The sequence below is a fragment of the Filicampus tigris genome, chromosome 7 (genome assembly GCF_054856515.1).
Source record: "Filicampus tigris isolate MCC_2025a chromosome 7, RoL_Ftig_1.0, whole genome shotgun sequence".
Classification (NCBI taxonomy): Eukaryota; Metazoa; Chordata; class Actinopteri; order Syngnathiformes; family Syngnathidae; genus Filicampus; species Filicampus tigris.
Window position 1 is genome coordinate 12,080,911 of NC_141223.1, and position 20,276 is coordinate 12,101,186.

The 20,276-nt window shown below is 43.2% G+C and overlaps 1 protein-coding gene across 2 annotated transcripts in view; it reads left to right on the forward strand.

The window, feature by feature from the left end:
• Positions 1 to 20,276, forward strand: part of cntn5 (contactin 5) — a 149,439-nt gene that overhangs the window by 31,010 nt on the left and 98,153 nt on the right. Inside the window, exons 1-2 of one of the 2 annotated variants that reach the window (XM_086035499.1) lie at positions 16,977 to 17,080; positions 18,840 to 18,958. In XM_086035499.1, coding sequence (XP_085891625.1) covers positions 18,904 to 18,958 — 55 coding nt within the window. In that variant the 5' untranslated portion in view covers positions 16,977 to 17,080; positions 18,840 to 18,903. Of the gene's footprint in view, positions 1 to 16,976; positions 17,081 to 18,839; positions 18,959 to 20,276 lie in introns of those variants that run through there. The other variant, XM_086035500.1, reaches the window with a different exon arrangement.

Consider the following 20,276-nt stretch of genomic DNA (forward strand, 5'->3'; position numbering starts at 1 on the left):
TTGGAGACACAACTGGATGAAACAGAGCTTTTTTTCCGAATGAATGGAAGGTTGAGCATCGGAAAGAAGCGACGAGCTGGCGCCTGAAGATGTGGGCCACGCCGTTGGGTTTCTCGTCAAGTCAGTTCGAGCCTGAAAACGGACATTAAAGTGACACTTGAATGACCTTAACATCGGCACTTATATAATAGCTTTGCATTTAAAAATGACATCAGTGCTCTGTAGTGATTTAAGGGCTTTTTTGTAATTAGATTTACGACAAATTGGCATGCCCCCTTTTGGAGCTCGGCTTGTTATTTTTTCGGTCTCAGCGGTCTACGTCGCATGAGGGAGGCGAGCGTGGTAATATCGCTCGCTTTGTCAGTTCTGTTGTCTAAAACGGCGACCGATCGCCACCAAAATGCAAAATACACATTACTACTCTTATCCACGTCAACCTGTGAAAGTATAAAAGTGTTCGGGATTTATTGACATCAAACGTGAGCTCATCATGATCACCTCCACAAAATCAAAAATACCGTGGCGATCGCTTCTCCATTTAGACAGGCTGAAGCGGACAAGAGCATGAATGCGCACAAGAACCCCGACTGGTTAACATTTCGTACATTTAGCCATGCTAAACTTGTGTCAACTCTCAGGAGGCTGGGAGCGAGCAGCAGGCAGCCATCAGGCAAGCATTGATCTTGTTGCCGCCAGTTTCGACGTGAGAGTGAGGTAAAACCTCATCGAACACCAGGGCTGTCTTGAGGAGAGGCATGTGCTTTCAGTCGGGGCCGTTTCGAGAGCGTCCAAAAGGTTCCAGCGAAGAGGCTTGATGCCACATGCGAGTGTGGCCGCATTGGAATGCACTAGGTCTAGTTTGAAACCCTAGCTGGAAACCCTAACCCTAGTTTGAAACCCTAACCCTAGTTTGAAACCCTTACTGAAAACCCTAGCTGGAAACCCTAACCCTAGTTTGAAACCCTAGCTGGAAATTCTAACCCTAGTTTCAAACCCTAGCTGGAAACCCTAACCCTAGTTTGAAACCCTAGCTGGAAACCCTAACCCTAGTTTGAAACCCTATATGGAAACCCTAACCCTAGTTTGAAACCCTAGCTGGAAACCCTAACCCTAGTTTGAAACCCTAGCTGGAAACCCTAACCCTAGTTTGAAACCCTATATGGAAACCCTAACCCTAGTTTGAAACCCTAGCTGGAAACCCTAACCCTAGTTTGAAACCCTAGCTGGAAACCCTAACCCTAATTTTAAACCCTAGTTTGAAACCCTAACCCTAATTTTAAACCCTAGTTTGAAACCCTAACCCTAATTTTAAACCCTAGCTGGAAACCCTAACCCTAGTTTGAAACCCTAGCTGGAAACCCTAACCCTAGTTTGAAACCCTAGCTGGAAACCCTAACCCTAATTTGAAACCCTATGTGGAAACCCTAACCCTAATTTGAAACCCTATGTGGAAACCCTAACCCTAGTTTGAAACCCTAACTGAAAACCCTAGCTGGAAACCCTAACCCTAGTTTGAAACCCTAGCTGGAAACCCTAACCCTAGTTTGAAACCCTAGCTGGAACCCCTAACCCTAGTTTGAAACCCTAGCTGGAAACCCTAACTGAAAACCCTAGCTGGAACCCCTAACCCTAGTTTGAAACCCTAGCTGGAAACCCTAACCCTAATTTGAAACCCTATGTGGAAACCCTAACCCTTGTTTGAAACCCTAACCCTAGTTTGAAACCCTAACTGAAAACCCTAGCTGGAAACCCTAACCCTAATTTGAAACCCTAGCTGAAAACCCTAGCTGGAACCCCTAACCCTAGTTTGAAACCCTATATGGAAACCCTAACCCTAATTTTAAACCCTAGCTGGAAACCCTAGCTGGAACCCCTAACCCTAGTTTGAAACCCTATGTGAAAACCCTAACCCTAGTTTGAAACCCTAACCCTAGTTTGAAACCCTAACTGAAAACCCTAGCTGGAAACCCTAACCCTAGTTTGAAACCCTAGCTGGAAATTCTAACCCTAGTTTGAAACCCTAGCTGGAAACCCTAACCCTAGTTTGAAACCCTAACTGAAAACCCTAACCCTAGTTTTAAACCCTAGCTGGAAACCCTAACCCTAGTTTGAAACCCTAGCTGGAAACCCTAACCCTAGTTTGAAACCCTAGCTGGAAACCCTAACCCTAGTTTGAAACCCTAGCTGGAACCCCGAACCCTAGTTTGAAACCCTAGCTGTAAACCCTAGCTGGAAACCCTAACCCTAGTTTGAAACCCTAGCTGGAAACCCTAACCCTAGTTTGAAACCCTAACTGAAAACCCTAGCTGGAAACCCTAACCCTAGTTTGAAACCCTAGCTGGAAATTCTAACCCTAGTTTGAAACCCTATGTGGAAACCCTAACCCTTGTTTGAAACCCTAACCCTAGTTTGAAACCCTAACTGAAAACCCTAGCTGGAAACCCTAACCCTAGTTTGAAACCCTAGCTGGAAATTCTAACCCTAGTTTGAAACCCTAGCTGGAAACCCTAACCCTAGTTTGAAACCCTAGCTGGAAACCCTAGCTGGAACCCCTAACCCTAGTTTGAAACCCTATGTGAAAACCCTAACCCTAGTTTGAAACCCTAACCCTAGTTTGAAACCCTAACTGAAAACCCTAGCTGGAAACCCTAACCCTAGTTTGAAACCCTAGCTGGAAATTCTAACCCTAGTTTGAAACCCTAGCTGGAAACCCTAACCCTAGTTTGAAACCCTAACTGAAAACCCTAACCCTAGTTTTAAACCCTAGCTGGAAACCCTAACCCTAGTTTGAAACCCTAGCTGGAAACCCTAACCCTAGTTTGAAACCCTAGCTGGAAACCCTAACCCTAGTTTGAAACCCTAGCTGGAACCCCTAACCCTAGTTTGAAACCCTAGCTGTAAACCCTAGCTGGAAACCCTAACCCTAGTTTGAAACCCTAGCTGGAAATTCTAACCCTAGTTTGAAACCCTAGCTGGAAACCCTAACCCTAGTTTGAAACCCTAGCTGGAAACCCTAACTGAAAACCCTAGCTGGAAACCCTAACCCTAGTTTGAAACCCTAGTTTGAAACCCTAACCCTAATTTTAAACCCTAGTTTGAAACCCTAACCCTAATTTTAAACCCTAGCTGGAAACCCTAACCCTAGTTTGAAACCCTAGCTGGAAACCCTAACCCTAATTTGAAACCCTATGTGGAAACCCTAACCCTAGTTTGAAACCCTATATGGAAACCCTAACCCTAATTTTAAACCCTAGCTGGAACCCCTAACCCTAGTTTGAAACCCTAGCTGGAACCCCTAACCCTAGTTTGAAACCCTATGTGGAAACCCTAACCCTAGCTGGAACCCCTAACCCTAGTTTGAAACTCTAGCTGGAACCCCTAACCCTAGTTTGAAACCCTATGTGGAAACCCTAACCCTAGTTTGAAACCCTAACCCTAGTTTGAAACCCTAGCTGGAAACCCTAACCCTAGTTTGAAACCCTAACCCTAATTTGAAACCCTAGCTGGAAACCCTAACCCTAGTTTGAAACCCTAGCTGAAAACCCTAGCTGGAACCCCTAAGCCTAGTTTGAAACCCTAGTTGGAAAACCTAACCCTAATTTGAAACCCTATGTGGAAACCCTAACCCTAGTTTGAAACCCTAACCCTAGTTAGAAACCCTAGCTGGAAACCCTAACCCTAGTTTGAAACCCTAGCTGAAAACCCTAGCTGGAAACCCTAACCCTAGTTTGAAACCCTAGCTGGAAAACCTAACCCTAATTTGAAACCCTATGTGGAAACCCTAACCCTAGTTTGAAACCCTAACCCTACTTAGAAACCCTAGCTGTAAACCCTAGCTGGAACCCCTAACCCTAGTTTGAAACCCTATGTGAAAACCCTAACCCTAGTTTGAAACCCTAGCTGGAAATTCTAACCCTAGTTTCAAACCCTAGCTGGAAACCCTAACCCTAGTTTGAAACCCTAGCTGGAAACCCTAACCCTAGTTTGAAACCCTAGCTGGAAACGCTAACCCTAGTTTGAAACCCTATATGGATACCCTAACCCTAGTTTGAAACCCTAGCTGGAAACCCAAACCCTAGTTTGAAACCCTAGCTGGAAACCCTAACCCTAATTTTAAACCCTAGTTTGAAACCCTAACCCTAATTTTAAACCCTAGTTTGAAACCCTAACCCTAATTTTAAACCCTAGCTGGAAACCCTAACCCTAGTTTGAAACCCTAGCTGGAAACCCTAGCTGGAACCCCTAACCCTAGTTTGAAACCCTATGTGGAAACCCTAACCCTAGTTTGAAACCCTAACCCTAGTTTGAAACCCTAACTGAAAACCCTAGCTGGAAACCCTAACCCTAGTTTGAAACCCTAGCTGGAAATTCTAACCCTAGTTTGAAACCCTAGCTGGAAACCCTAACCCTAGTTTGAAACCCTAGCCGGAAACCCTAACCCTAGTTTGAAACCCTAACCCTAGTTTGAAACCCTAGCTGGAAATTCTAACCCTAGTTTGAAACCCTAGCTGGAAACCCTAACCCTAGTTTGAAACCCTAGCTGGAAACCCTAACCCTAGTTTGAAACCCTAGCTGGAAACCCTAACCCTAGTTTGAAACCCTAGCTGGAAACCCTAACCCTAGTTTGAAACCCTAGCTGGAAACCCTAACCCTAGTTTGAAACCCTAGCTGGAAACCCTAACCCTAATTTTAAACCCTAGTTTGAAACCCTAACCCTAATTTTAAACCCTAGCTGGAAACCCTAACCCTAGTTTGAAACCCTATGTGGAAACCCTAACCCTAGTTTGAAACCCTAACTGAAAACCCTAGCTGGAAACCCTAACCCTAGTTTGAAACCCTAGCTGGAAACCCTAACCCTAGTTTGAAACCCTAGCTGGAAACCCTAACCCTAGTTTGAAACCCTAGTTTGAAACCCTAACCCTAATTTTAAACCCTAGTTTGAAACCCTAACCCTAATTTTAAACCCTAGCTGGAAACCCTAACCCTAGTTTGAAACCCTAGCTGGAAACCCTAACCCTAATTTGAAAGCCTAGTTTGAAACCCTAACCCTAATTTTAAACCCTAGCTGGAAACCCTAACCCTAGTTTGAAACCCTAGCTGGAAACCCTAACCCTAATTTGAAACCCTAGCTGGAAACCCTAATTTGAAACCCTAGCTGGAAACCCTAACCCTAATTTGAAACCCTAGCTGGAAACCCTAATTTTAAACCCTAGCTGGAAACCCTAACCCTAGTTTGAAACCCTATATGGAAACCCTAACCCTAGTTTGAAACCCTAGCTGGAAACCCTAACCCTAGTTTGAAACCCTAGCTGGAAACCCTAACCCTAATTTGAAACCCTAGCTGGAAACCCTAGCTGGAACCCCTAACCCTAGTTTGAAACCCTATGTGGAAACCCTAACCCTAGTTTGAAACCCTAACCCTAGTTTGAAACCCTAACTGAAAACCCTAGCTGGAAACCCTAACCCTAGTTTGAAACCCTAGCTGGAAATTCTAACCCTCGTTTGAAACCCTAGCTGGAAACCCTAACCCTAGTTTGAAACCCTAGCCGGAAACCCTAACCCTAGTTTGAAACCCTAACCCTAGTTTGAAACCCTAACTGAAAACCCTAGCTGGAAACCCTAACCCTAGTTTGAAACCCTAGCTGGAAATTCTAACCCTAGTTTGAAACCCTAGCTGGAAACCCTAACCCTAGTTTGAAACCCTAGCTGGAAACCCTAACCCTAGTTTGAAACCCTAGCTGGAAACCCTAACCCTAGTTTGAAACCCTAGCTGGAAACCCTAACCCTAGTTTGAAACCCTAGCTGGAAACCCTAACCCTAATTTTAAACCCTAGTTTGAAACCCTAACCCTAATTTTAAACCCTAGCTGGAAACCCTAACCCTAGTTTGAAACCATATGTGGAAACCCTAACCCTAGTTTGAAACCCTAACTGAAAACCCTAGCTGGAAACCCTAACCCTAGTTTGAAACCCTAGCTGGAAACCCTAACCCTAGTTTGAAACCCTAGCTGGAAACCCTAACCCTAATTTTAAACCCTAGTTTGAAACCCTAACCCTAATTTTAAACCCTAGCTGGAAACCCTAACCCTAGTTTGAAACCCTAGCTGGAAACCCTAACCCTAGTTTGAAACCCTATATGAAAACCCTAACCCTAGTTTGAAACCCTAGCTGGAAACCCTAACCCTAGTTTGAAACCCTATATGAAAACCCTAACCCTAGTTTGAAACCCTAACTGAAAACCTTAGCTGGAAACCCTAACCCTAGTTTGAAACCCTAACCCTAGTTAGAAACCCTAGCTGGAAACCCTAACCCTAGTTTGAAACCCTATATGGAAACCCTAACCCTAGTTTGAAACCCTAGCTAGAAACCCTAACCCTAGTTTGAAACCCTAGCTGGAAACCCTAACCCTAATTTGAAACCCTAGCTGGAAACCCTAGCTGGAACCCCAAACCCTAGTTTGAAACCCTATGTGGAAACCCTAACCCTAGTTTGAAACCCTAACCCTAGTTTGAAACCCTAACTGAAAACCCTAGCTGGAAACCCTAACCCTAGTTTGAAACCCTAGCTGGAAATTCTAACCCTAGTTTGAAACCCTAGCTGGAAACCCTAACCCTAGTTTGAAACCCTAGCCGGAAACCCTAACCCTAGTTTGAAACCCTAACCCTAGTTTGAAACCCTAACTGAAAACCCTAGCTGGAAACCCTAACCCTAGTTTGAAACCCTAGCTGGAAATTCTAACCCTAGTTTGAAACCCTAGCTGGAAACCCTAACCCTAGTTTGAAACCCTAGCTGGAAACCCTAACCCTAGTTTGAAACCCTAGCTGGAAACCCTAACCCTAGTTTGAAACCCTAGCTGGAAACCCTAACCCTAGTTTGAAACCCTAGCTGGAAACCCTAACCCTAGTTTGAAACCCTAGCTGGAAACCCTAACCCTAATTTTAAACCCTAGTTTGAAACCCTAACCCTAGTTTGAAACCCTAGCTGGAAACCCTAACCCTAATTTGAAACCCTAGCTGGAAACCCTAGCTGGAAACCCTAACCCTAGTTTGAAACCCTAGTTTGAAACCCTAACCCTAATTTTAAACCCTAGTTTGAAACCCTAACCCTAATTTTAAACCCTAGCTGGAAACCCTAACCCTAGTTTGAAACCCTAGCTGGAAACCCTAACCCTAATTTGAAAGCCTAGTTTTAAACCCTAACCCTAATTTTAAACCCTAGCTGGAAACCCTAACCCTAGTTTGAAACCCTAGCTGGAAACCCTAACCCTAATTTGAAACCCTAGCTGGAAACCCTAATTTGAAACCCTAGCTGGAAACCCTAACCCTAGTTTGAAACCCTAGCTGGAAATTCTAACCCTAGTTTGAAACCCTAGCTGGAAACCCTAACCCTAGTTTGAAACCCTAGCTGGAAACCCTAACCCTAGTTTGAAACCCTAGCTGGAAACCCTAACCCTAGTTTCAAACCCTAGCTGGAAACCCTAACCCTAGTTTGAAACCCTAGCTGGAAACCCTAACCCTAATTTTAAACCCTAGTTTGAAACCCTAACCCTAATTTTAAACCCTAGCTGGAAACCCTAACCCTAGTTTGAAACCCTATGTGGAAACCCTAACCCTAGTTTGAAACCCTAACTGAAAACCCTAGCTGGAAACCCTAACCCTAGTTTGAAACCCTAGCTGGAAACCCTAACCCTAGTTTGAAACCCTAGCTGGAAACCCTAACCCTAATTTTAAACCCTAGTTTGAAACCCTAACCCTAATTTTAAACCCTAGCTGGAAACCCTAACCCTAGTTTGAAACCCTAGCTGGAAACCCTAACCCTAGTTTGAAACCCTATATGAAAACCCTAACCCTAGTTTGAAACCCTAACTGAAAACCTTAGCTGGAAACCCTAACCCTAGTTTGAAACCCTAACCCTAGTTAGAAACCCTAGCTGGAAACCCTAACCCTAGTTTGAAACCCTATATGGAAACCCTAACCCTAGTTTGAAACCCTAGCTGGAAACCCTAACCCTAGTTTGAAACCCTAGCTGGAAACCCTAACCCTAATTTGAAACCCTAGCTGGAAACCCTAGCTGGAACCCCAAACCCTAGTTTGAAACCCTATGTGGAAACCCTAACCCTAGTTTGAAACCCTAACCCTAGTTTGAAACCCTAACTGAAAACCCTAGCTGGAAACCCTAACCCTAGTTTGAAACCCTAGCTGGAAATTCTAACCCTAGTTTGAAACCCTAGCTGGAAACCCTAACCCTAGTTTGAAACCCTAGCCGGAAACCCTAACCCTAGTTTGAAACCCTAACCCTAGTTTGAAACCCTAACTGAAAACCCTAGCTGGAAACCCTAACCCTAGTTTGAAACCCTAGCTGGAAATTCTAACCCTAGTTTGAAACCCTAGCTGGAAACCCTAACCCTAGTTTGAAACCCTAGCTGGAAACCCTAACCCTAGTTTGAAACCCTAGCTGGAAACCCTAACCCTAGTTTGAAACCCTAGCTGGAAACCCTAACCCTAGTTTGAAACCCTAGCTGGAAACCCTAACCCTAGTTTGAAACCCTAGCTGGAAACCCTAACCCTAATTTTAAACCCTAGTTTGAAACCCTAACCCTAATTTTAAACCCTAGCTGGAAACCCTAACCCTAGTTTGAAACCCTATGTGGAAACCCTAACCCTAGTTTGAAACCCTAACTGAAAACCCTAGCTGGAAACCCTAACCCTAGTTTGAAACCCTAGCTGGAAACCCTAACCCTAGTTTGAAACCCTAGTTTGAAACCCTAACCCTAATTTTAAACCCTAGTTTGAAACCCTAACCCTAATTTTAAACCCTAGCTGGAAACCCTAACCCTAGTTTGAAACCCTAGCTGGAAACCCTAACCCTAATTTGAAAGCCTAGTTTTAAACCCTAACCCTAATTTTAAACCCTAGCTGGAAACCCTAACCCTAGTTTGAAACCCTAGCTGGAAACCCTAACCCTAATTTGAAACCCTAGCTGGAAACCCTAATTTGAAACCCTAGCTGGAAACCCTAACCCTAATTTGAAACCCTAGCTGGAAACCCTAATTTTAAACCCTAGCTGGAAACCCTAACCCTAGTTTGAAACCCTATATGGAAACCCTAACCCTAGTTTGAAACCCTAGCTGGAAACCCTAACCCTAGTTTGAAACCCTATGTGGAAACCCTAACCCTAGTTTGAAACCCTAACTGAAAACCCTAGCTGGAAACCCTAACCCTAGTTTGAAACCCTAGCTGGAAATTCTAACCCTAGTTTGAAACCCTAGCTGGAAACCCTAACCCTAGTTTGAAACCCTAGCTGGAAACCCTAACCCTAGTTTGAAACCCTAGTTTGAAACCCTAACCCTAATTTTAAACCCTAGCTGGAAACCCTAACCCTAGTTTGAAACCCTAGCTGGAAACCCTAACCCTAGTTTGAAACCCTATATGAAAACCCTAACCCTAGTTTGAAACCCTAACTGAAAACCTTAGCTGGAAACCCTAACCCTAGTTTGAAACCCTAACCCTAGTTAGAAACCCTAGCTGGAAACCCTAACCCTAGTTTGAAACCCTATATGGAAACCCTAACCCTAGTTTGAAACCCTAGCTGGAAACCCTAACCCTAGTTTGAAACCCTAGCTGGAAACCCTAACCCTAATTTGAAACCCTAGCTGGAAACCCTAGCTGGAACCCCAAACCCTAGTTTGAAACCCTATGTGGAAACCCTAACCCTAGTTTGAAACCCTAACCCTAGTTTGAAACCCTAACTGAAAACCCTAGCTGGAAACCCTAACCCTAGTTTGAAACCCTAGCTGGAAATTCTAACCCTAGTTTGAAACCCTAGCTGGAAACCCTAACCCTAGTTTGAAACCCTAGCCGGAAACCCTAACCCTAGTTTGAAACCCTAACCCTAGTTTGAAACCCTAACTGAAAACCCTAGCTGGAAACCCTAACCCTAGTTTGAAACCCTAGCTGGAAATTCTAACCCTAGTTTGAAACCCTAGCTGGAAACCCTAACCCTAGTTTGAAACCCTAGCTGGAAACCCTAACCCTAGTTTGAAACCCTAGCTGGAAACCCTAACCCTAGTTTGAAACCCTAGCTGGAAACCCTAACCCTAGTTTGAAACCCTAGCTGGAAACCCTAACCCTAGTTTGAAACCCTAGTTTGAAACCCTAACCCTAATTTTAAACCCTAGCTGGAAACCCTAACCCTAGTTTGAAACCCTATGTGGAAACCCTAACCCTAGTTTGAAACCCTAACTGAAAACCCTAGCTGGAAACCCTAACCCTAGTTTGAAACCCTAGCTGGAAACCCTAACCCTAGTTTGAAACCCTAGTTTGAAACCCTAACCCTAATTTTAAACCCTAGTTTGAAACCCTAACCCTAATTTTAAACCCTAGCTGGAAACCCTAACCCTAGTTTGAAACCCTAGCTGGAAACCCTAACCCTAATTTGAAAGCCTAGTTTTAAACCCTAACCCTAATTTTAAACCCTAGCTGGAAACCCTAACCCTAGTTTGAAACCCTAGCTGGAAACCCTAACCCTAATTTGAAACCCTAGCTGGAAACCCTAATTTGAAACCCTAGCTGGAAACCCTAACCCTAATTTGAAACCCTAGCTGGAAACCCTAATTTTAAACCCTAGCTGGAAACCCTAACCCTAGTTTGAAACCCTATATGGAAACCCTAACCCTAGTTTGAAACCCTAGCTGGAAACCATAACCCTAGTTTGAAACCCTAGCTGGAAACCCTAACCCTAATTTGAAACCCTATGTGGAAACCCTAACCCTAGTTTGAAACCCTATATGGAAACCCTAACCCTAATTTTAAACTCTAGCTGGAACCCCTAACCCTAGTTTGAAACCCTAGCTGGAAACCCTAACTGAAAACCCTAGCTGGAAACCCTAACCCTAGTTTGAAACCCTATATGGAAACCCTAACCCTAATTTTAAACCCTAGCTGGAAACCCTAACCCTAGTTTGAAACCCTAACTGAAAACCCTAGCTGGAACCCCTAACCCTATTTTGAAACCCTAGCTGGAAACCCTAACTGAAAACCCTAGCTGGAAACCCTAACCCTAGTTTGAAACCCTATATGGAAACCCTAACCCTAATTTTAAACCCTAGCTGGAACCCCTAACCCTATTTTGAAACCCTAGCTGGAAACCCTAACTGAAAACCCTAGCTGGAAACCCTAACCCTAGTTTGAAACCCTATATGGAAACCCTAACCCTAATTTTAAACCCTAGCTGGAAACCCTAACCCTAGTTTGAAACCCTAGCTGGAAACCCTAGCTGGAAACCCTAACTGAAAACCCTAGCTGGAAACCCTAACCCTAGTTTGAAACCCTATATGGAAACCCTAACCCTAGTTTGAAACCCTAACTGAAAACCCTAGCTGGAAACCCTAACCCTAGTTTGAAACCCTAGCTGGAAATTCTAACCCTAGTTTGAAACCCTAGCTGGAAACCCTAACCCTAGTTTGAAACCCTAGCTGGAAACCCTAACCCTAGTTTGAAACCCTAACCCTAGTTTGAAACCCTAACTGAAAACCCTAGCTGGAAACCCTAACCCTAGTTTGAAACCCTAGCTGGAAATTCTAACCCTAGTTTGAAACCCTAGCTGGAAACCCTAACCCTAGTTTGAAACCCTAGCTGGAAACCCTAACCCTAGTTTGAAACCCTATATGGAAACGCTAACCCTAGTTTGAAACCCTAGCTGGAAACCCTAACCCTAGTTTGAAACCCTAGCTGGAAACCCTAACCCTAATTTTAAACCCTAGTTTGAAACCCTAACCCTAATTTTAAACCCTAGCTGGAAACCCTAACCCTAGTTTGAAACACTAGCTGGAAACCCTAACCCTAATTTGAAACCCTATGTGGAAACCCTAACCCTAGTTTGAAACCCTAACTGAAAACCCTAGCTGGAAACCCTAACCCTAGTTTGAAACCCTAGCTGGAAACCCTAACCCTAGTTTGAAACCCTAGCTGGAACCCCTAACCCTAGTTTGAAACCCTAGCTGTAAACCCTAGCTGGAAACCCTAACTGAAAACCCTATCTGGAACCCCTAACCGGAACCCCTAACCCTAGTTTGAAACCCTAGCTGGAAACCCTAACTGAAAACCCTAGCTGGAAACCCTAACCCTAGTTTGAAACCCTATATGGAAACCCTAACCCTAATTTTAAACCCTAGCTGGAAACCCTAACCCTAGTTTGAAACCCTTGCTGTAAACCCTAACCCTAGTTTGAAACCCTAGCTGGAACCCCTAACCCTAGTTTGAAACCCTAGCTGTAAACCCTAGCTGGAATCCCTAGTTTGAAACCCTAGCTGGAAACCCTAACCCTAGTTTGAAACCCTAGCTGGAAACCCTAACCCTAGTTTGAAACCCTAGCTGGAACCCCTAACCCTAGTTTGAAACCCTAGCTGTAAACCCTAGCTGGAAACCCTAGTTTGAAACCCTAGCTGGAAATTCTAACCCTAGTTTGAAACCCTAGCTGGAAACCCTAACCCTAGTTTGAAACCCTAGCTGGAACCCATAACCCTAGTTTGAAACCCTAGCTGTAAACCCTAGCTGGAAACCCTAGTTTGAAACCCTAGCTGGAAATTCTAACCCTAGTTTGAAACCCTAGCTGGAAACCCTAACCCTAGTTTGAAACCCTAGCTGGAAATTCTAACCCTAATTTGAAACCCTAGCTGGAAACCCTAACCCTAATTTGAAACCCTAGCTGGAAACCCTAGTTTGAAACCCTAGCTGGAAACCCTAACCCTAGTTTGAAACCCTATATGGAAACCCTAACCCTAGTTTGAAACTTTAGCTGGAAACCCTAACCCTAGTTTGAAACCCTAGCTGGAAACCCTAACCCTAATTTTAAACCCTAGTTTGAAACCCTAACCCTAATTTTAAACCCTAGTTTGAAACCCTAACCCTAATTTTAAACCCTAGCTGGAAACCCTAACCCTAGTTTGAAACCCTAGCTGGAAACCCTAACCCTAATTTGAAACCCTATGTGGAAACCCTAACCCTAGTTTGAAACCCTAACTGAAAACCCTAGCTGGAAACCCTAACCCTAGTTTGAAACTTTAGCTGGAAACCCTAACCCTAGTTTGAAACCCTAGCTGGAACCCCTAACCCTAGTTTGAAACCCTAGCTGTAAACCCTAGCTGGAAACCCTAACTGAAAACCTTAGCTGGAACCCCTAACCCTAGTTTGAAACCCTAGCTGGAAACCCTAACCCTAATTTGAAACCCTATGTGGAAACCCTAACCCTTGTTTGAAACCCTAACCCTAGTTTGAAACCCTAACTGAAAACCCTAGCTGGAAACCCTAACCCTAATTTGAAACCCTAGCTGGAAACCCTAACTGAAAACCCTAGCTGGAACCCCTAACCCTAGTTTGAAACCCTATATGGAAACCCTAACCCTAATTTTAAACCCTAGCTGGAAACCCTAACCCTAGTTTGAAACCCTAGCTGTAAACCCTAGCTGGAACCCCTAACCCTAGTTTGAAACCCTATGTGGAAACCCTAACCCTAGTTTCAAACCCTAACCCTAGTTTGAAACCCTAACTGAAAACCCTAGCTGGAAACCCTAACCCTAGTTTGAAACCCTAGCTGGAAATTCTAACCCTAGTTTGAAACCCTAGCTGGAAACCCTAACCCTAGTTTGAAACCCTAACTGAAAACCCTAGCTGGAAACCCTAACCGTAGTTTGAAACCCTATATGGAAACCCTAACCCTAGTTTGAAACCCTAGCTGGAAACCCTAACCCTAGTTTGAAACCCTAACCCTAATTTTAAACCCTAGTTTGAAACCCTAACCCTAATGATTAAGCAATTTTGAACCGTAACCGAATTTTCTGGATAAAACGATGTTAAAAACGTTCAAATCGGCACGTTCGATTTTGTTAATTTTGGTGTATATAAGTGTAGCCCAGTTGTACTTTCTGTATTGTGTTCTGTTTGTACACTCTCTTCGTATTTGTACTTTTTGTTACTCTTCTCTTCGTATTAAGATCTCTGTTTTCCGGTGGTTACTTCCGTGTTTGTCATGCGGTCACCTGAGTAGCGCATTCAATCCAATTGCTGAAATGCGGAAGCGATTGTCCGCTGGCCGAGGAGAAAGTGACACATGTGGGGGATTGTTTGCTGCAGGAGCCGACTATCTGAGCCGACTGCCGAGTGAGTGAGGAAGTGAAGTGGAGCATATGCTCAACTGACGGAATTGGCCAGGTCGATGGTGAGCTAGGAGATTGAAACTTGGAAATTGCCTGGAATAGAACTGAACCATTCTGAATCATCCCTGCTCTGGTCGGGCTGGTAGGAGGCTGCATTTTAGTCAGCCGATTCCCTTCATTGAACTTAAATTGACTGGCATTTTGAGTTCAAAGAAAGACAAATTAAGTTTAAATAAAAGACATTCAAAATACTTCATCTTTCATTATTGTTTATTTTACAAAGAAATCGTAATCGTAAAATCGGGTTTGAGAGAAAATAATCTGGATTTTCTTACTAGGCAAAATCGAACAGCCCTAGAATGCACCATTTCGGCTGTTACGTTCCAAATTGGACGGCGTGTTATAGGTCGAAAAACTCAGGCCATTCCTCATCCAAATAAATGTGCACGTCTACTCAGTCCCACTAGAGTCTCTGTAAATATCCTGACTGGTGTTTAATGCCTTGCCCGTAATCAGAAAAGAAGCGGCGTTTATTTTATTTATTTATTTAGCTAGCCAAGAAGCAGTGTGCACTCGTTCCCAGCATAAATCTATGTAGCTTTGCTCACTTCCACATTTCCTCATTCTCATATAAATCGGCCACGGAGAGGTTAATCCTTTTGATATGTTGAAGTGGTCATTAGTAGGGATGTCCACATGAATTCTGGTGCCAACTGATGACCGTTTTTGGACGTTATAAGCAATGGAAGTACAATGATTTCCAATGGAGAGTTTGTAATCGGTCCCCCCCAGTGACTCAGACCGAACAAGGATAGAACGGTGGGGGGGGGGGCGCCATTTTCCTCATTAAAAGAAGGCAGTTTTCAAGTCGTCACTTATTTCCTCATTTCTCCAAAATGAATTGATAACATTGAAAGTGACAACTCTTTTAATTTTCCTGATCAAAAAATATATAAAATGAACTTGTGAAAATATGGCCATTCGACCCAAGCATCCCTTTAAGATAATATGCAGATTTGATTGGCCAATTGAACTGAGGGGAAATTGGTTGGGATCTAACTTTTATATTGTGTTGGTGGTCATGAGGACTGCAACATTACATGTACACTACAGTATAAAGACTTTCCGGGACGGAACACATTAGGCAAGACAGTGGTGGTTCCACATTAGTGTGCCGTGAGATATCGTCAGGTGAGCCGTGGGCAATTATCCAATTACACTTAGTCTGAAAATTATTATTCAGTTGGTACAGATAATGCATCTTTGTTTGTCTGTCTATACCTGTATAGTTGACAGGCAGAACAACTAAAGGAACGATGAACCTGTTTAGCCACCGGTTGCCAGTGATACAACTGAAAATCGCTTTGTTTTCAACCAAATGGCCCAGATTTTACTTTCCATTGAAAAAACAACCTTTTCTAGTTACTGTATATATGAAGATGTAAAAAAAATAGTTACAACAAAGATAATATATAACGATCAGTAAGAAAGATCATTTTGTTCATTCAGCTATTTGCCTAATCACCATTTAGAAAAACTTTGATATCGACTACAATATATATTCGTTTCAGTTGACCGAGGGTGTTTTGTATCACACGCCACCGGCGCACCTGGCAATTTGGTTACAGAAAGTAGACTAGACTTTAGACCAGGTGAAACAGGTCAACTTGTGGTGTGGGTGGTGTCACGTGATTTGGGTGGGTTTGACAGGGGCAGACAGATGTGTGGTGAATGTTATCGTATTTTACATAAGTCAGCTGTACTCACTCCCACAACGACGCAAACGCCCATTTCTAACTTGTCCCCTCTACGAAAATACGAAAAGAAAGAAATCTCCACCCATGCGTACAGTTACACGGCAATTTGCGCTAGACTTGCACCGGGCACAAAAAAAAATGTGTTCAAAGTTTTCTGTTTTGCATGTTGTTCCCATAGTACCCAATTTGCTCGAAACTTTGACTTTACAACCAAGACACATACCCAAGGTTTTGGTTACACTTCAAGCGGCCAATAATAATTCATCCAGTTTGTGCATACAGCGACGACTCACAACAGGGTGGAGAAAACAATTACGAGTAATTCAAGGGCTACGAGCTCGAGCCGTGTGATTGCTATCAAAAACATCTGAGGGAGAAGTAGAGCAGTGCGACACTGGGGAAAGAGAAGGAGACGTTTGGGAGGGGGTGGGGGGTGGTCGGATGGTGAGGCGAGCTCTCTGCTTCCATAAATGATAAATGAGGGACAACTCCTGCTAGATGTGGACATGCTTCCCTCAACCTTCAGCGTTCTCCTAACGACGACAATCACGATGCGAGGCAGGAGAGAGGGTGTGCTGGACAGAGGTGGGGAGATACTAGTGAGCGAGCACAAGCGAGAGTATACATGCACCTAATCAGAGATAAACACAGACTGAGACAGAGATGATTGACAAAAAAGGTCAGCGCTGTTCAGGAAACAATGCCTGATCTGTATTCATTGTCCACTGTCACGGTTGCGGAATAGAGGACCCAAATGCAGGGAGGCAGGAGAAGCTGGGCGCACTGAAGAAAGTATTTATTAACAAAAACCAGCACAAACTAATCTTGAAAAGTCCAAAACTCAAAATAGCAAAGAAACACTAGAGAACCAAAACACAATTCCAGGCAAAACAAAGAACATGACAGAGACAATGATCCGACAAGGACAGAACAAAAACTAGGAAGTTAAATACAAGCATACTGACAAGACAACGAGAAAAACCTGGACGAGACACACAAGGGAGGAGGGAGCTGATTGGCTAACACAAGGGGGCGGAACGCACACAGGTGGACAAAATCATCGACAAGACAAATGCTGAAAATACAAAGCACATTGTGATTGCAAAATTGCCTCCCTCTTTTCTACCTGTTTTAAGGATATTGCGCTTTGTTTTTGTGCCAGAGGACACAAGGTATTGTTTTGTTAGCTGTTTGGTGGTTTTTGACAGAACTGGTTTGCATGACATTACATTTCAGGGCACAGTCCATATGCATTGAGGTAAAGTTGGGGAGGTGACCCACCTAAAGTTGAGGATCGGTAAGCCTTGGAGGAGGTCTGTGCTCAGCTGAATAATGTATAATGTGGTAATGCTGAAGCATTCTAGAGTGAAATGGGCACCGGTGGTAGAAAACTTGACTTGGTGGATGGAGTGTTGGTGATCTTGTAAGGCTGCTTTGACGACAGGGTGTCTTGAATCGGTGCTGGATACAATGACATCTCAAGACTATCAAGTAGCGAGGCGCAGTATATATGGTACATGCAGGAGACCAGGGATGACCAACTGAGTGGCACCTTGATTAAACAGGGAAGACGGGGGGACGGGGCGGTTGAGGGGAAATTCCTGAAAAAATGGGGGGGTGAATGAAAAATATTGAAAAAAAAATCTTCAAATTTGCGCACCCGTGAGTGCTGAATTAATTGAGTATGCAGGGGTCGACTGTAGTTTGTTGTAATATTACCAATCACCACTTGATGGCAGACATGGCTTGGTTGTGCTTACACCAGGTTATACTGCCCTATACTACAACGTGAGTAAGCCTAGAATATGTTTTTTGCAAATTTGGAATGTTATGCAGGACAAACACAATACCTTAATAATAGTACAATTTTGTGTGAGTAGAATATTGGCGAAAAATGCACAAAATTTGTTCTTTCACTTAATGTTGGTTTGCTGCTCAGCAATTTTGTGCCGTTCATATTTTTTTGTTTTTTATGGAAGGGAACCCTGTTTTTTTTTTTTTACCACAAACCTTTTGTTGGTTTAGAATAATGGGTCATGTATACCTGTACATGCATTGAGAAGTGTATTATGAAAAATGAAATATATTAAGAGCACATATTTTGCACATATGCAAGTATTTTGTCTAAAATGCCATTTTTGTCATACATCTGATTTCCTCTCTGTCGGTTTTCCCACTATTAGTGGTTGCAAGGGCAAACCATTAAATATTAAAGAGGGAAATCAACCCAAACATGTTTTTTTCCAGAATAGGTTCCCAGCAGGCCCCCTAGTTGAAACACGGCATTCTGAATAATATTGTGTTTTTGGAATATGAGTTAAGTATCAAAAGCCACCCCCCCCCATTCACGGCTCAGCTTCAGAAAACAGGTTAGCTGTGATTGGTTGTTGCCTGAGCCCTGAGCAGTTGTGATGTCACTTTCAGTCGACAGAAGAGACAAAATGAACGACCCCAGAGATGGCTAAAAACAGGTGGATTAACTCTTATATTTATACTTATACTTCTAAAAGCAATATTTATCAGAATGCTTTGTTTCAACTCGTGGGCTTGCATAGAACATATTCTTGAAATATCTTTGGGTTGACTTCCCCTTATGTCAGATCTTTCCTGCTCAAAGGTCTAAAAAATAAACAAATCTTTTAACGCTCTAAGACAGGGGTCTTCGAGAGCTCCTGTGCAGCCTGTTTTAGATTTCTCCCTCCTCCAACATACTAAATTCAAATGATCTCGAGGACCAGACCTGGGCAACCCTGCCCGATGACTTTTGTACAGCACAGGATATATATGTCAAATTATTAGGAACGCTTTCTGACTCTGATTATTTGCATTGTAAATAATGCATACATCCGTGCATTTCCTTATCATATCATGAACAAACTTGCGTGTCCAAGTTGTGTTGTATATTGTTAAACGTGTTATCATTGCCTGCAGGTACGGCTTTAATGAAGAAGCAGAGCGGCTGACCTTCTCGCTGAAGGGCCCCTCCTCAACAAGTATGGGGTCACCATGGAAACCAATTCTCCTCCTGTCTGTCATTAGTGGCCTTTCAGGTAAGAGACACTCGCCGTAGTCCCGCTGAATAATCTCCTTTGAGAAGGAGCGCACCAAGTGTTGACGCTTTTTCGGCTGGGAGAATCACACGTGACGACATGTCATATGTAAATGTGGGTGAAGGGTTGGCAGTCTTCATGTGTGCACATTTGAGTGCTGGGGAGAAATTGCATATTTCACATTTACATGTATATGAAGGGAATAGAGAATTGCTGCCTAAAATAGAAGCGATGGTGGCCAGAGTCATATAGTTTTACATCATGATTGAAGAACTGGGCATATTGTACGTCAATATCCATAGCCAAAGTCCTGACTCACGACGCCGATTCAACATGCTGAAACGCCCACCAGACGCTTCCTGACGAGGTTCGATGTTACGATGGTGTTCACTACACAATCAGATGACGCAATCAGACGCCCCGACGTCAGACTGGTGTATCTAGGCCTAAAGACTTTCCAGTTGGCCAATTCCTGCCTATATTCTACATTATATTGAAAAATTACAGGGTTTTTTTGCCTGTAAACTATATTTACCAAAATTTATAAATATTTCAACAATCAAATTGTTTCACAAATCAAGAATTATTTCACTGTGTAGTGAAGTTTGAGTGAGTTTAACTTTTTGAATTGAAGTACTAAAATAAATGGAGGTTTCCACAGTATTCTAAGTTATTGAGGTCCTGTGTGCCGTATATATTGTGTATTTTTATATTTCGTACATATGTACACTAAAAAGGTTAATCCATCTATCACTACCCAATGTACATGGTGAATAAACCTGTCAATAAATCAACAAGATTCTTGCTCTGACCTGCAGCTTTGATTTCTTTTCTCTGGAAGTGTGTCAACAATTGGCGAAAGACATTAAAATCACAATTGATCTCAGCTAAAATGTTGAATACCACTTAAAATCAACAGAAGACTAGCTATGACAGAGGATGGAGAAAAAATACTGGTCAGAGTATGAAAGATCTCTTACTGCATTTTACTTCTGCCCTCAGCTACCTGCGCCACATGCAAAAAAAAATTTTTAAAAATCAATCGTATTTTGTCTAAAGGTAGCAGCATTGGGAACAAGCGGTGGACAAACAATGAACCAGAATGAAGGCAAAGTATTGAGTTTTGTGTGTTTTTCTTATTAAAGACCCACTTGCCCCTGGACGCATTGATCCGTCTCGCTTTCGGCCACCTCACACGGCTCGGGTGAAGAAAAATAAAACTATGGATCTATTTTGTTTCTGATGCCACTACCAGAAGTAGCGTGACAGTTTCCTGAACTGGCAAAGAAGTGGTGCAAATTTTCAGCAAATATGTCAC